Below are 14846 nucleotides of genomic sequence, written 5' to 3' on the forward strand. Positions count from 1 at the left end.
AGCAGCGTAATGTATTTGTGCTGAAACCTGTTTATCTGTTGACAAATCTCCTGCCAGAAGACAATAAAAGATTGCGTCCGCAGAACATATTTCAATAAACACACATGTAAAGCTTCTGTCCAAACAAGCGTGAGGTTGCTGAGCATACCAGTCAGGGGCACAGTCCCTAAAATATAATGCAGCCTCAGAGCAGTGATTATAAATCAGAGCGTTTGAACAGAAACATTGTAACAAACACAGCTATAAAATGATATTGTATAATGCCTTCCAACAGCAAGATATTGCGCTCCCGTCATAGCCAAATTCAGGCTTGTGAAATTTGTGTCTGAGTTACTAATATTCTATTAAAGCAAGCTCAATTTGATAGAGTAATGTAGCTAGACTATTCAAGATAACAGAATCTGGTATGCTGACATTTCATCTCATCTGTAATACCACTCTGGCTGTCACTTGAGCCTCTTGTTTCGTCTGAAGCCCAGTCATTACAAGTCCAATGTCAAGATGCCATATAGCTGCAGAGACACCAGGGCACACGCTGACACGGCAGCATCTAACAAAGCATTTCTATCATCAATCTCTTTGGGTTGCAAGTGGAACTAGTGTTCAGGAATGCAAACATCCTTGCAATTTCTCACCAAGTACAGGAGCCAGGGGCTGGTACACCACTCTGTAACCTTGCAGAATCCCGTTGGCCGCCAGAGGTTCTCCCCAGCTCAAATTAAGAGTGGTCGAAGTGATTTCAGAGAAAGCCAAAAATCGTGGAGTACTTGGAGCTATGACAACAACAGGACATGAACAAAAGGTTACTTACGTTACGAGATTTCTTTGGTAACAAATAAAATATTGAAACAGTGAATGGACATAACGCAGCAAAGTTGGATCTGGACAATGAAGAATGCAAAATGCATATCATGATACAGCAAAAATATGTACAGAGAAAATGAGGTTTCTATCAAATGGAGACTGGCAACAACGAGTTGTCTGAACTGGTAGGAATGATGCCCAAATCATACCGGCCTGCTGAGTTGTGCCCTGAATGGGGTTACTTTGTGGTCCATCCCCAGCTGCGTTGAAGGCGGAGACACTGACTGAGTATTCCGTGTAGCTGGTGAGGTTTTTTAACCGGACCGTTGTTTCCGGTAAAAAGAGGACTTTCACTTTCTCTGTCTGATTGTGGTTGTGTGTCTCCCACATGTAAATCTGCCAGGAACAGAAGATTAGAGAACGAAAGTTACTCGTGGTGTCGCCAGAACCTCCACACAATCGCGTCCTACATTTCTGGAGAGATATCGGGGCCAGGTGTGGCACAGCTAACCCACCGGCAATTCCATGTGGGAACATTAATGAAGTCAAGATAAGAGTTACTATTATTAATTGTTCTGTTCTCTTCGAAAAACGGAGACAGGAATAGTGGGAGTGGATGGAAGAAAAAGGTGAGCTGATGAGACATTAGTGTTAGAGGTCTAAGCAGAGGCCGGCTGGGAATATTGCAGGGCTCGGTGCAGAACATGTGGTGTGGGGCCTCTTACCTTCTCCTTCGCCATCTCTTCCTGCAGGGGTCTCTCATCACGGCGCTGCGTCGTCAAATAGTGTTGCCATGGCAACGGGACGTCACATTGTCATGGTAACCATTTGACGTTGCGGCACACCACGATGAGGGACCCTGCAGGAAGAGATGGGGAAGGAGAAGGTAAGAGAGTTACAGATGCCGCGCGCTCACCACCGGCAATCAGTTTAATGGTTGTGGGGAAGAGTGAAGGGTCTCTGTAGCCGTGGGGGCTCGGTGCAGTGGTACCGATAACACCGCCATTAAGCCGGGATTGGTAAGTTCTACAGAAGGATCACAGTTGTATCAAATGTAATAACCGCTTCTTCTACCTGGTTCACACTGTTAGAAGCCAAAGAAAACCATGGGTGGACTATTTGATGCCGATTGAGGTGGTACACAGAGGCACAGGATCTCATTATAATCACTCCTCCTTTAACATTCCCCAAATCTCCTTATACAGACATGGGACACAAATAAACCTCAGATATTAAGACATTCATGCACAGAGATTCGTGCCAAAAATGACGCTCAAATTGCCTTATGACATGGACCCCTAAATGGAACCGGATACAAGCCCGGGCGGCCCTTGTGTTATTTAGAATTGTCCTCTCAGAAACGTCCAAGCCTTCTCCCTACTCTGGTCCCTAGATGTCACTGTGGGTAGAAATAGTTGTAGTAAAATAGAGATGGAAACAGGTGCGCTCTGTGCGGTCCCCCAGATTACCTGACTCGCGGACCATGTGATTGCTTCAGTAGTAATAACATGGCCGCGGCCAGCTCCATAATAATGAAAACAGAAGTGGGAAATGTAGACTTTTCTGCACTTTTCTACAGACAAAACAGCTTTAAATGTATTATCCTAAGTTCCTTTTGCTCAGTACAGACTGACCTTGTGAAGGGAATGTTATAGGTCTCCCATAAATAAAGTTTTATGTTTTCAGTTCTTTATTCATATTCCATATGATCGGCAAATACAGGGACGTCAACAGCTTTCCCAGGGTCCAGGACTAGGGTTTCCACCGGGGCCCCCCACATTAACGGCTTTGCGAGCCCCACCCTTATTTCTCTTGCACTCCCCCGTCACACACCTCCTTGCCCTCACTCCCATCTCTCACACACCTCGCTTTTTCTCACCCCACACACACACCTCCTCGCCTTCACACACTTCCTTCCTCTCACTCCCTCACCCTTCCTCTGTGTCCCCCCTTTCTATTAATATCATTCCTCACGCTTCCCTCACTCCTCTACCTCTCCCCCTCTTACATCCTCTCCCTGTCTCTATTACACCCCCTCTCCATATCTTACACCACCTTTCCCGCTCACTCACCCCCCTCTATCACCTCCTCCTTTCTCACTCAATGCCCCCCATCTCTCACTCAATCACACTCCCTCCTCATATTCAATTGCACCCCTTCCCTTCCACATACTAAATTCTCCCTCCCCTCACTTAATTAGACCTCCCTCCCCCCACTCAATTACACCCCACACCCTCCTCCTCACCCTCAATTACACCCACTCCCTCCTCACGCTCAATTATACCCCCTCCCCTCACTCAATTATACCCCCCTCCCTTCACTCGATTACACCCCCCCCCTTTAACGTAATTACACCCCCTCCCCTCACTTAATTACAACACGCCTCCTCTCCCCCCAATCATTTTAATATACGTTGGGGGGGAGGCCTTTGCACGGGCCAACTTTCAGTGCAGGGTTTGAGGTGAAGCCCCACAGAAGTCGGACCCGACCTGTGGCCGGACCCAGCTTCCAGCGCCAGCCGACCAGGCAACCCGCAGGCACCGGGCCCAGGACAGTTGTCCCAGCTCCCCTCCCACCCCACCGGGTAGATATGTAAACATGATTCCTCTTATGAACTCATGAGGATTCAGTTCTGTAGCGGATTTAATCTTAAATCCCAATAATCCTGCTGTGTGGCTCTGAAGTCCATTCACTCTTACATGAGTCCAAACTCAACCATTCTGATGTAAAGTTACCTTGTATCCCTGAATGATGCCGTTTTGGCTCTCGGTAGGAGGGGGGTCCCATGTGATTTCCAGTTGACTTGCTGTTAGCGTGTTCACCTGAATGTTCAGTGGGGGCATCCCAGGAGCTAGTGAAAAAGCGAAGAGGGGATACGTAAGGAACAAAGCTGATTATCCAGCGTGGCTAAAACATTTACTTTAATATTTGATGTGATATTTCAGAAACTCAGAGAGGATTAATTGGAACAAATATTTATCACAAGAAACAGAGTTTCTTCCTTTGCAACATTGCTAATATAAGCCCCTTCCTATGTTCCACTACCTCTAATGCATGCCTTTGTTCTCTCCCATATTAATTACTGTAACATTGTTTTATCTGGCCTCCCTGTCTCACCCCTCTCTCCTTTACTCTCCATTCAAAGTTCTGATGCCTGAATCATCTCCTGCTCTTCTAGACTCGTATCTGCTTCTGACTTCCTGAACTCTTTCTGTTGGCTTCCTATTCATTTCAGGATAAACGACTACATTCTCCTCCATTCTTTCTAAGGCTCTACACTCCTCTGCACCTCCATATATATCTCAACTCTGATCTATCGTTTCTTACACTTAACCCAAGGTTGTCTCATCTTTGCATGGAGTCTACAGCCCTCTCCCATCTTAAACTTTTCCCACTAATCTCTCCTTACCTATGGAACGCTCTTCCACTCAATATTCGTCAACCACCTTCACTTTCCACATTCAAAGACTAGCTGGAAATTCACCCTGTTCAACGTTCTACACCTCTGCTATGAGCTCCAGGCCCACGTGACCTCCCCTGACTGCACTTCTAACAGTGTACTCTCTACCCCTAACCCGTCTGTAACCCTCCCAACAGAACACTTAGATTGTAAGCTGTGACGGTAGGGGGGTAGCCAGGCTATCAAATAAAGATTTAAGCCTGATTGGTTACCCCTGATCCGTGTGTTGGGTTTATAGAGTGTCAGCTCTTGGACCCAGTGTCGTATATGCATAACCTGTAATTGTGGGGTAATAAAGTATTTGATGTGTTTTTACCTTTCCAGGAGTGCCAGTGAGCAGAGGTGCGGTGGTATGAGTGTCAGGGGGGGAAAGGTTTGCATGGAAAGTGTTGGCAAATTGTGTCTATCTAGACGGGGCCCAGAGTGGCTGGTTCCCCTAAAAATGTACCCAGGAATCAGGTTGGATGCCTGGATGCATGTAGACACATGGTCCCTGTAATATCTCCCCTTGCAAAAACACTTGTGCGACTCACCACTGGGTTTCCCTACTTCAACCCAGACCAGAAAGGTAAAAGGGGCATAGGGATGTGAGGTGTCCCTGAAACAGTCAAAGGGTCCCTAGGTTAATGGGGACACCCAGTAAATGTCCAGGTCACCCAGAACCGGTATAGGAGTTCTGAGGTACTCCAATCATCTAAGGTTGTGAGGGGATTCTTAGAATCCATACTAAGTTTATTATAGAGCGTGGGTGGGGAATATGGCTAGGGGGAAATGACACGCAGTTTATTCTTCTATTCCCCATAACCAGAAAGACTTAGGATTGTTAAAGTGTATATTTTATTAACAAAGTGTGTTAAGTACATGTATACTTTAGGCACAGGGATGAAAAGTGTTCCTGTAGCTGCGGGGATCCCTAGGTAACATAGGGGCTCAGGGGGTACTCCAGCTAGGTAATAAAGCAGAGTGGTCTTTTATTAAAATGGCAGTCAGGTTTGCAGAGTGTTAGGCATACGGCTAGTGGGAGTAAAAAGTAAAGGTTCCCATTCAAACACCAAAAAGACTTAGACATTTTAGCCAAGTACAGTGGTTAAGGTATATTTTATTAGCAAAGTGTATTGAAACATATGCTTGTGCATTGTACCAAGCTGGTGCCACTCTGTCCCACTCAGAGGTCTGGGTTTGAAAGGCCAGAGGTGTGAGACCATTTGTTCAGGATAGCTAAGTAGTGTCCACATCCTCAGATCAAAGGGATGCAATGTGCATGTCCATTTGGTCTACCCAGACTGGCCGGAGTTTGTCACCACAGAGTTTGGCAGGAAGGGAACCAAGGGCAGAAGGGCCACAGTTCACCCGCCCCTGGGTTCATTCAGATATCTGAGAAACCCTGTTTTGATACTGGTTTGTCTCAGATTGGTTGCTGAGAAATTTCTCAGGCTCTTTTTAATTGGGCTGTAGGTTCTGTGAATGAAACTGTGAGATGTTAAAAACCCTTACGCAGCTCAGTGTTTTAGATTTCTCCCAAGTTTTTAGATTCTCTCAAGATACTAAAGTTTTTCCAGTTTACAGCAAGAATGAAGCAAGGCTCTACTTCACCAACATCTGCCTGGAATCTTTGCAGTTCCAAGACTATTGCGGATAAAATTCTGGATGAACCTGCAACTTGTAGAGTATAGTTGTGTTACCCCAGTCCCAAGCAAGTGTGCTTAGTGTCTGTCTTTTGTGTAACATTGTGTGTTTGCTTATTTTAAGTGAATAAATTACAATTTATTTCATCATCTTGCTTTGCTCAGTGATATGATCCCAGTGTAAAGGTGTAATTGCCTGGTCTCCCGTGACATAAGCTCCTTAGGGTAGGGTCCCTTTTTGTCATTACCTGTAACACTTATTCCCATTGTTCCAATTTATTTACCTTCTATTGTAACTTTGTAAAGCATTGCGTACATTGTTGGCGCTACGTACAGTAAATAAAATTCTATATACTATGTAAATTATAAGTGCTGAGTGTGAGCTTAGTTCAAGAAGAGGCTGGGGAGTGTGGTTGGTGTTGTATACATGTTGAGAGTGCTGTTGGTGTATGGGAGAGGATGGGTGAGGGTGGTTAGTATAATATGGCAGATGTTGGCCAAGTGTGGTTGGTGTATGGGAGGGGCTGGGTGAGTGCAGTTGGTATATTTGAGAGGTTGGGTGAGTTTGGTTGGGTAGGAGAGGTTTGTATATGGGAGAGGCTGGGTGAGTGCGGTTGCTGTATGTAAGAGGCTGGGTGAGTGCGGTTGGTATATGGAATACGATTGGCGAGTGTGGTTAGTATATGGCAGATGTTGGCTGTGTGTGGTTGGTATATCTGAGAGGTTGGCCGATTGTGGTTGGTGTATGGGAACGGCTGGGTGAGTGCGGTTGGTATATGGGGGCGGTTGGGTGAGTGTGGTTGGTATATGTGAGAGGTTGGTATATGGGAGGGGTTGGGGAAGTGTGGTTGGTATATGGGAGAGGTTGGGTGAGTGTGGTTGGTATGTGGGAGAGGCCGGGTGAGTGTGGTTGGTATGTGGGAGAGGCCAGGTGAGTGAGGTTGGTATGTGGCAGAGGTTGGTATATGGGAGAGGTTGGGCGAGTGTGGTTGGTATATCTGAGAGGTTGGGTGAGTGTGGTTGGTATACGGGAGAGGTTGGACGAGTGTGGTTGGTATATCTGAGAGGTTGGGTGAGTGAGGTTGGTATATGGGAGAGGTTGGGTGAGTGTGGTTGGGGAAAAAATGTAAGTATGCTCGTCTAGAGTTTTTGAAGTTCAAACTGCAAATGGACCTTATGTGTACAGAATGATTTGACTGTCATTTGCAAATAATTGTATTTAAAATTCATGATGTTAATGAGGACAACGATTGTATGTGGAACAGAGGAACTAAAGATAGGAAATGAGCAAGAGGAACAGGAAGTCCGGGACGCAGTGATAGCAGCCGCGTGCTCACAGAGGGTATGAAGCAAACACAGAGTAACACATAGCTTGGGAATAACTTATCATAATGTATGTGGTAACTTTTATAGGGAATGTTTTTGTACAGCAACAAGCAGCAAAGCCTCATTATGGAGAGCCCAAAAGAACCTGGAGCATCAAGACGTTTACAGGCGAAAATCAAGAGGAAAAGGGGGAGATTTGATTATTCATCAATCATTCAGATTTCATCAAACAAGGTGCTACTGAAAACGCAACACTCGTATCCACACGTGGGCAGTAATAACAGTTTAAGGCTCTAAAAGTGCACGGAAATCTCAGTTTATAAAGTGATACGTGTAAGAACAGGGTTTATCATTATTATGGCAATTCTCAAGCTTCGTTTGGAAAAGATATGTTTGAAGCACAGCACATGTCAACACTGTCAGCTTCTTCACAAGCCCTGCTAGAGGTCAGAGCAGTGCGATTCAGATTTGACTTTGCGCGCTGTTGCCATGGAAAGAGATCTTGAACAATTAAAATTTAAAAAAAATCTGACAGGTCAGAGACAATTTCTCATTTGAAACATCGCCCTTCCAATAGGTATTTTGGCACAAGCACAGACAACATTTCTTGCGAAATTAAATCAGGGGGGGGCAACTCCAATCCTCAAGGGCCACCAACAATTCAGGTTTTTAGGACATCCCTGCTTCAGCACAGGTGGCTCAGTCGTTGACTGAGCCACTGATTAAGCCACCTGTGCTGAAGCTCTTGGTGACGCCCTCGGTTGGTGGCCCTCGAGGGCTGGAGTTGGCCACCCCCTGCATTAAAGGGTTAACATGTTCAATTTCCCTTTCCAGTGAGCTTCGCATCCATTAAATACTAACCCGCTACCTCGCGTCTCCTCCTTCCTGTCTATAGCTCTCTCTTCAAGGACCAGATTCCCCAGAAGGGCGTTAAGCTTCATAGTGAGTGAGTGAGTGAGTGAGTGACGGTGTGCAGAAGCGTAACACCCCTTAGGGAACCCAGGCTGGTGACTTGTCTGTCGCACTGCTCAGTTCCTGGTGGCTGCACAGCGCTCTAATCCAGTGGTTCCAAAAATTATTAAACTGCCCCCCTACCCCCCCCCCCGCCAACCCCCCCAGAAAAAAATGGTTTTGTGTTCAGATCCCTGTTCTGTGTTTGGTGCGTAAACAAAGATTTGGGGGTGCGACTCCGCAAAATCCCATTTGAAAGAATGAAGATTCCACAGTGGTATATATTATTTGGGTTACTGGTGCACGGTAAGAGCAATGTCCAAAAGGATCCGGTGCTCAGGCACGACACGCTCTATGTCAAATGTACGAATCAATATCAGAGTCCAGAGACTCATTTAAAAATATATATATATTGTTTATATAGAGTAACTGTTTTGTGGGACGAATAGTGCCTAATGTTATCTAAAGAGGATCACCACACATGGGGGGCAAAATAGCACAATAAACATCTACCATATAGTAATATTTAGAGAATATAACACAAAGCTCAAGATGGTATCAAAAAGGGGTAACTCACACATATTCCAGAGTGCCCATTGTCCATCCATGTGGTTCATCTGGAAGTCCTTTGGTGTGGTAGAAATGAGTAGTGCAGAGGGGTAGGGCTGCGGAGCACCACCAGTAACCACCTTGATAAAGCGCAGTGCACATGAAACGTGTAAGTGGCTTCTTTCACCCCTCCTGTGGTCACATGTGATCTAATAAATGTATTTTTTTTAATAGGAGTCCCCTCTGGATCATTGTTTTTTTATATTTTGCTGTGTACTGGTGGTGCTCAGCAGTTCTGCCCCACTGTACTACTGGTGCATGGTAACTACCATTCTGTCACCCCTCTTCTTGGCTTGTTGTCACTTAGCGTCCTCCTTTGTTTTTGTGTGATGTGTTTCTGGCAGGGTCTGTATTCTCCATGTCATCCTGAGCTCTCCTGGAAAATCTCCTGGGCTCCCAAGGTTAGGATCACTGCCCCAAGTCAGACCCCAGGTCACTTCCTTCACTGCCTCCCTGGCCGGCTCTCTCTAACCCCCACAAGTGGGGAGTCTCCCCTGTGAGATGTTGCTATGCAGTGGCAACCACACAAGTAAGACACGGCAGAGCCAACGGAACATCTGTTTCCTCTCACAGGAGTGGCTCTTTGGAGCCGGGAGAATATGGTGATATTTTGTTACTGAGCAGTAACTCCTGCTTCGGCAGGCCCTTCCACCTCCAGCACTGGATGCCAAGGTCTGCTGGCACTGAAGATACCTCCGGCTGTGCTGCCATCTGCGTGCGAGTAAGCAGATATCACCAGTCTTGTTTTCACTCATCCTTGGAATATTATCTGAAAGCCGTGTTCATAAAGCAGGACTTTATCCCATACATTTAATTAGTGCAACTGATGCGACAGCCACTGCCCGCAGCTCTAATTCGGTGTGACTGTATTTTGGGAGGCCCCACTGATATGCCCCTTTGGGTTCCTCGAGAGGAGACAGTGACCTTCACAGACACTATTCTCCCTTTGATGCTGATGTCAAATCAAATAGTAATTAACACCCACTCAGTCTGACACCATCTATTTATTTTGCTCTAACTGTGTGGCTCTGGATTATCACTGCCCACCCTGCAGTTAATGGAAATGTTAATCACCAACGCCAGCTTGTTGTGACAGATGCTTAAGCTCATTATCAGAAATTCTTATTTACCGCTTCATTAAACGACAGAATCGCACAAAAAAACAATTCAATCAAAACTAACTCCGGGATATTTTAAGAGCGGCATTAATAATTCCAGGCATAAATAACGTTAATGTCTTTAGCATGTTGGCTATTGGCAATTCAATCACAGAATGATTGTTCTACAATTAAAATATGAATGATAGAATTGAGCAGGGTCGTAAGTGTAGAATCATTTGTTAAAGAGTGTCCTCGCTTTCAATTTTGGTATATATATATATATATATATATATATATATATATATATATATATATATATATATATACACATACACACATCCATGCCTTCCCTCAAATCCTTATCTCATTGCCTCAAAGTGGCATGAAGGTGGCAGCAGGTGCTCAGCGAGATGTATAGTGGGACTTGTGCTGGTCGGTTTAACCATACAATGAAAGCTTAAACAATATACCCGGCTAAAGTGAAAGAGGTATTTGCCAACATTGAGATGCGGCCGGTATGACAAGTAAGGCCTCAAACCCCCAAAATGGAACACACCGAAAAGCAATGGGCCTCCTTCTCTGGAGGCTGGAAAGTCCCTGGGCTTGACAGCATGCAGGAAGAAAGCTTGGAGGCAGAGGGGGTCAAGAATCCCCAGAAGTTAAACAAAAGCCAAACCTAAACCTGGCTACGTACAACTACCAGACGCTCTTCTGTGCAGCAGCACTGCAAGAACTGGAGGCTGAACTTGAAAAGCTTCAATGGGATTGTAATGATGCCAGAAGATATTCAGTATTTTAATGAACTGGCACACACACAGTTAACTTGAGTTGCTAGTTATAGCTTAAAAATACATGTAGTATTTTTATGGAAGGTTGAGCCACTGAAGTTATCTACTGTACGGTCAACGTCTGTTTTTGGAAATTGGATGATTGAAATCTGGTGTTACAATTCTATTCTGACATTAGAAATAAATGAAAACTCTCATGCATCTGAAGAGGGATTCCTGAAGGGGGGTCTGTGAATACCACAGGGTGTGGCTAGGAAGGTATTCCAGAATTGTGTAGATTTATTAAATATAAAGAGATCATGGGTCTAACAACGGTTTACGAAAATGACAGATGAATCTTTGTAACGGTTGCGATTAGCAGATTGAATTGATACCAAGAATGACAGGTTGTTCGTGTGTTATACTGTATCTCTGATATCTGTTTTCTTCTGCAGAAGTATATACAGTACAAACGCAACAGCGAAGGTGGCGTCATTCTAGGAGCTTCAGGGATTAAGATATGGGACATTTGCTATATTCAGGCATTTGTTTAAAAGAAAAGTTTTTTCCCCCCCCTTAACTTAAGCCATAAAAATGTCATTACAGATTGATGAGAGGGGGGTTAAGAAAACGCCCAAAATGTGGGATTATGCTATGCTCCAATTCAGGAAGTTTAGAATATAAACCATGCAATTGAGATATGAAATTAGATTTTCAACCAAGGGAGTGTAAATGCTATGACACATGAAATCTCATATTTTCAACTCAAGATCCTTTGAGGAATCTGATGATGTTATGCGGTAATGTACCTCATGGGTGCGCAAACTGAGGGGCGGGCCCCCTGAGATTTTCAAGGGGAGGCGCGGTGGTTACAGAAGTCCCGTGCTCTTCTCCAAGGCATTTAAATTAAATGCCGGGGGACCGTGCGAGGCCTCTGTAAATTCCCTTACCTTGGCTTTCAGTGACGCGTTATCATGGCAACGCGGTGTTAAATGACGCGCAGGGTCGCGTGACATCACGTTACCATGGCAATGTGACGTCACATGACCCTGCTGCGTCATCTGACGCCAGAGCCAAGGTAGGGTGGGGACGCGCGAGCAGAGGGGGAACAGCATGCAGGGGGAAAAGTTTGTGTACCCCTGACGTAACTAGATACAGTAATCTATTTCACTCCTTTTATTTTTAATAAATGGTCTGCTATTGTACTGTATGTTGTAATCTTTTTCCGTAACTTAAACATTGTACTATTTTGGATATTAAATCTAAATTGTAAAAAGTCATGCTTTGGGCTCTGATTGAACTTTGCACGTCTTGAAGAGAGTGAGTACTTTTTCGGACACATTTTGCAACAAAATATTTGTGTGTGTTAAGTGCATATTTTGCTTAGTAAATTGGGACCAAAGACTCTGCAAGTGAATCTTGATACTGCATCTCTGGTGGCTGCAGCAAGTAAAGATATATATTGTGATATTATTCATATAATGGACCTTATGGAAATGAAAAGTTAATCAGCTAGATAGCTGTGTGTATTAACTCTTGTCACATATACAAGTCATGTGCCGTTAATGATGGAAAATCTGACTTATAAGGACAGGCTAGCTACATTAGATTTGTTACATTAGAAAAGAGGTGTCTTAGAGCGGATATGATAACTATATACAAATATATTAATTGACAATACAAGCCGCTTTCAAATGAACTATTCATCCCAGGGGAAGTACAAAGGACTCTGGGTCATCTCTTAAGGTTGGAGGAAAGGAGATTTCACCAGCAACAAAGGAAAGGGTTATTTACAGTAAGGGCAGTTATAATGTGGAATTCATTACCCATGGAGACTTTGATGGCAGATACAGTAGATATCTTTAAAAAAAGGTTGGACATCTTTTTTTTTTATAAAGGAAAGGTATACAGGGATATACAAAATAAGTCAACATTTGAAGGATGTTGATCCAGTGAGCAATCTGATTTCTCCATTATTTGGAGTCAGGAAGGAATTTATTTTCCCCTTATGACATATCATTGGATAATGCATCACTGGGTTTTTTTTGTTTGCCTTCCTATGGATCAATATACACTAAATACAAATATAGGATAAAATATTTGTTGTCTAAATTTAGCATTGGGTGATCTTGTCTTTTCAACCTCATCTACTATGTAACTATGTAACTATGTAACTATGTAACTATGACAGGGATATTGTTGGCCTTAGTGAACTAAGAAAAGATGAAGCCTATTCTATTCCTGGAGGTACAGAAAATAGAAGAATCAGTGGAATTGGCTTCACCGTTAACAAGAGATAGAGAAACAACATTTACAACAATTACTTCTGAATGTGAATGCTTAAAGAAGAAAACAGATTAAAAAGAAGACAAAAACAATCAAGACCAATAACCTCAAGAATAACAGCAGGGAATTTCAATTAGAACTGAAAAATTGCTCCCGCTTGCTTGAAATGCATAGAGACACTAACAAACGATTGCGGAATGAAGAACTTATGAAGAGTGTAGTTGAAAGCGCAAAAAAACTGGAAGAATCGCTAAGAAAAAACAGGCTAAGAAAGTATCTGACGAGGCAAAGCAATTGCTGAGGAGACAACAAGAAATTGTGTTGTATGTCTTTATTTATATAGCACCAAAAGTGTACGCAGCGCTTCACAAAGAATACAGTATAGGGAATTATAATTATACAATAAGTGCAGCAAAATCAGACAATAGGAAAGGAAATCCCTGCCCGAAGAGCTTACAATCTAAGTGGTTTAATGGGAAATTTACAGAGACAGTAGGTGAGGGAATAAGTGCTGTAGAGGGTAGTGCTTGGTCACAATGGGTGGTAGGAGTGACTGAGTGTGGGACAGTAGCCATGAGTGCAGGCTATTGAGATGCTTGATTTGTGGGGTGAGATTTAAGGTAGGTCAGTATTAAATGAAAAAGTTAACACCATTTACAGGGGAAGAGATGGCAGGGAGGCATGAGGGAGATCAGGTGTGTATGTCTGTATCCTAAAACGCAAGAACACACTCTGAACATGCAGAGCTGTGCGAGATGATCCCCAAACATATAACTGAAGATACTGTATAAGAAAATGTAACTGTGATATGGTGAAGGAGAATATCGAAGATAACAAAAGCTGAAAGAAGACTAAGCAGCGACATATGATTGGGAAGAAGCAAATCACTGTACTCAAACAAAACAAAGGATCAACAATAAAAGGCTGTGCACTTACAGGATCATAAAGAGACCTGAGAACCTCTCCAGGAAACTGCACGAAAACACAGGGCATAATCCAGCAGAGGAAGAGCACGAAGAAACCACCAAAGATGTACCATGCGTCTTCCCAAACGTGGCAAAACCGATAAAATCCATGAACAATGGGAAGACTCCCGGGGAAGATGGAATTGCAAGTGAAATCTTGAAAGAAGCTGAGGAAAATGTCGAGAAAATACTTGCAAAACTTGTTACCTGCTTCTTTAAGAACAGGAAAATTCTAGAACAGTGGAGCAATGCCATATTTATCCTCATCCACAAGAAAGGAGACAAATAAGACCTCAAGAACTACAAACCAATCAGTCCACTTCTAATCACTTAGAAGATTTTTACGAAGATACCCTGGACGTCGCCCAGCCTAGAGAACAAGGAAGATTTTCGCAGTGAATATGAAACGCATTGCCAAAGAAGTGATTTCCCAAAGTAATGAATACGATCTACCACTCAACTTAGGTTTCTTAGATTACGAAAAAGCATTACATGTCAATGCATTAAGAAGACAAAGTGTTGAAGAAGAGTACATTGATATCATAGAGAACATTTACGAGAATGCCCCAACCACCATTAGATTACATGAAGACACAGCAAGATAAGGATCAGTAAGGGAGCGTGGCAAAGAGCTACCACGACACCAAAGCTTTTCACAGCAACACTTGAAGAATTGTTCAAGACATTGAATTGAAATGAAAAGGGAATCAAAATCAATGGTAAATGCTTGTTACCAACGATTTGCAGATGACTGGTATTTTGCCACCAGTCCAGAACACCTCCAGCAACACATTGGAAAACTTGCTGAACCAATTAAGAAAATGGGCCTCCATATTAACCTGAGCAAGACCAAAGTGATGTTCAACAAATGTGTCCACTCCGCAAAGATCAAAATAAATGGAATAGAACTAGAAGTCGAAGACTATGTCTACCTTGACCAGTAAGTGAATGGG

At 43.6% G+C, this 14846-nt stretch overlaps 1 protein-coding gene across 2 annotated transcripts in view; it reads right to left on the reverse strand.

Moving 5' to 3' along the window:
• Nucleotides 1–14846, reverse strand: part of SDK1 (sidekick cell adhesion molecule 1) — a 489999-nt gene that overhangs the window by 53440 nt on the left and 421713 nt on the right. For both annotated transcript variants that reach the window (XM_075565975.1, XM_075565976.1), the window contains exons 36-38: nucleotides 3540–3655; nucleotides 1014–1200; nucleotides 636–773 (exon numbers count right to left, since the gene is read on the reverse strand). In XM_075565975.1, the coding sequence (XP_075422090.1) occupies nucleotides 636–773; nucleotides 1014–1200; nucleotides 3540–3655 (441 nt within the window). The remainder of the gene's footprint in view (nucleotides 1–635; nucleotides 774–1013; nucleotides 1201–3539; nucleotides 3656–14846) is intronic.

The sequence above is a fragment of the Ascaphus truei genome, chromosome 11 (genome assembly GCF_040206685.1).
Source record: "Ascaphus truei isolate aAscTru1 chromosome 11, aAscTru1.hap1, whole genome shotgun sequence".
Classification (NCBI taxonomy): domain Eukaryota; kingdom Metazoa; phylum Chordata; class Amphibia; order Anura; family Ascaphidae; genus Ascaphus; species Ascaphus truei.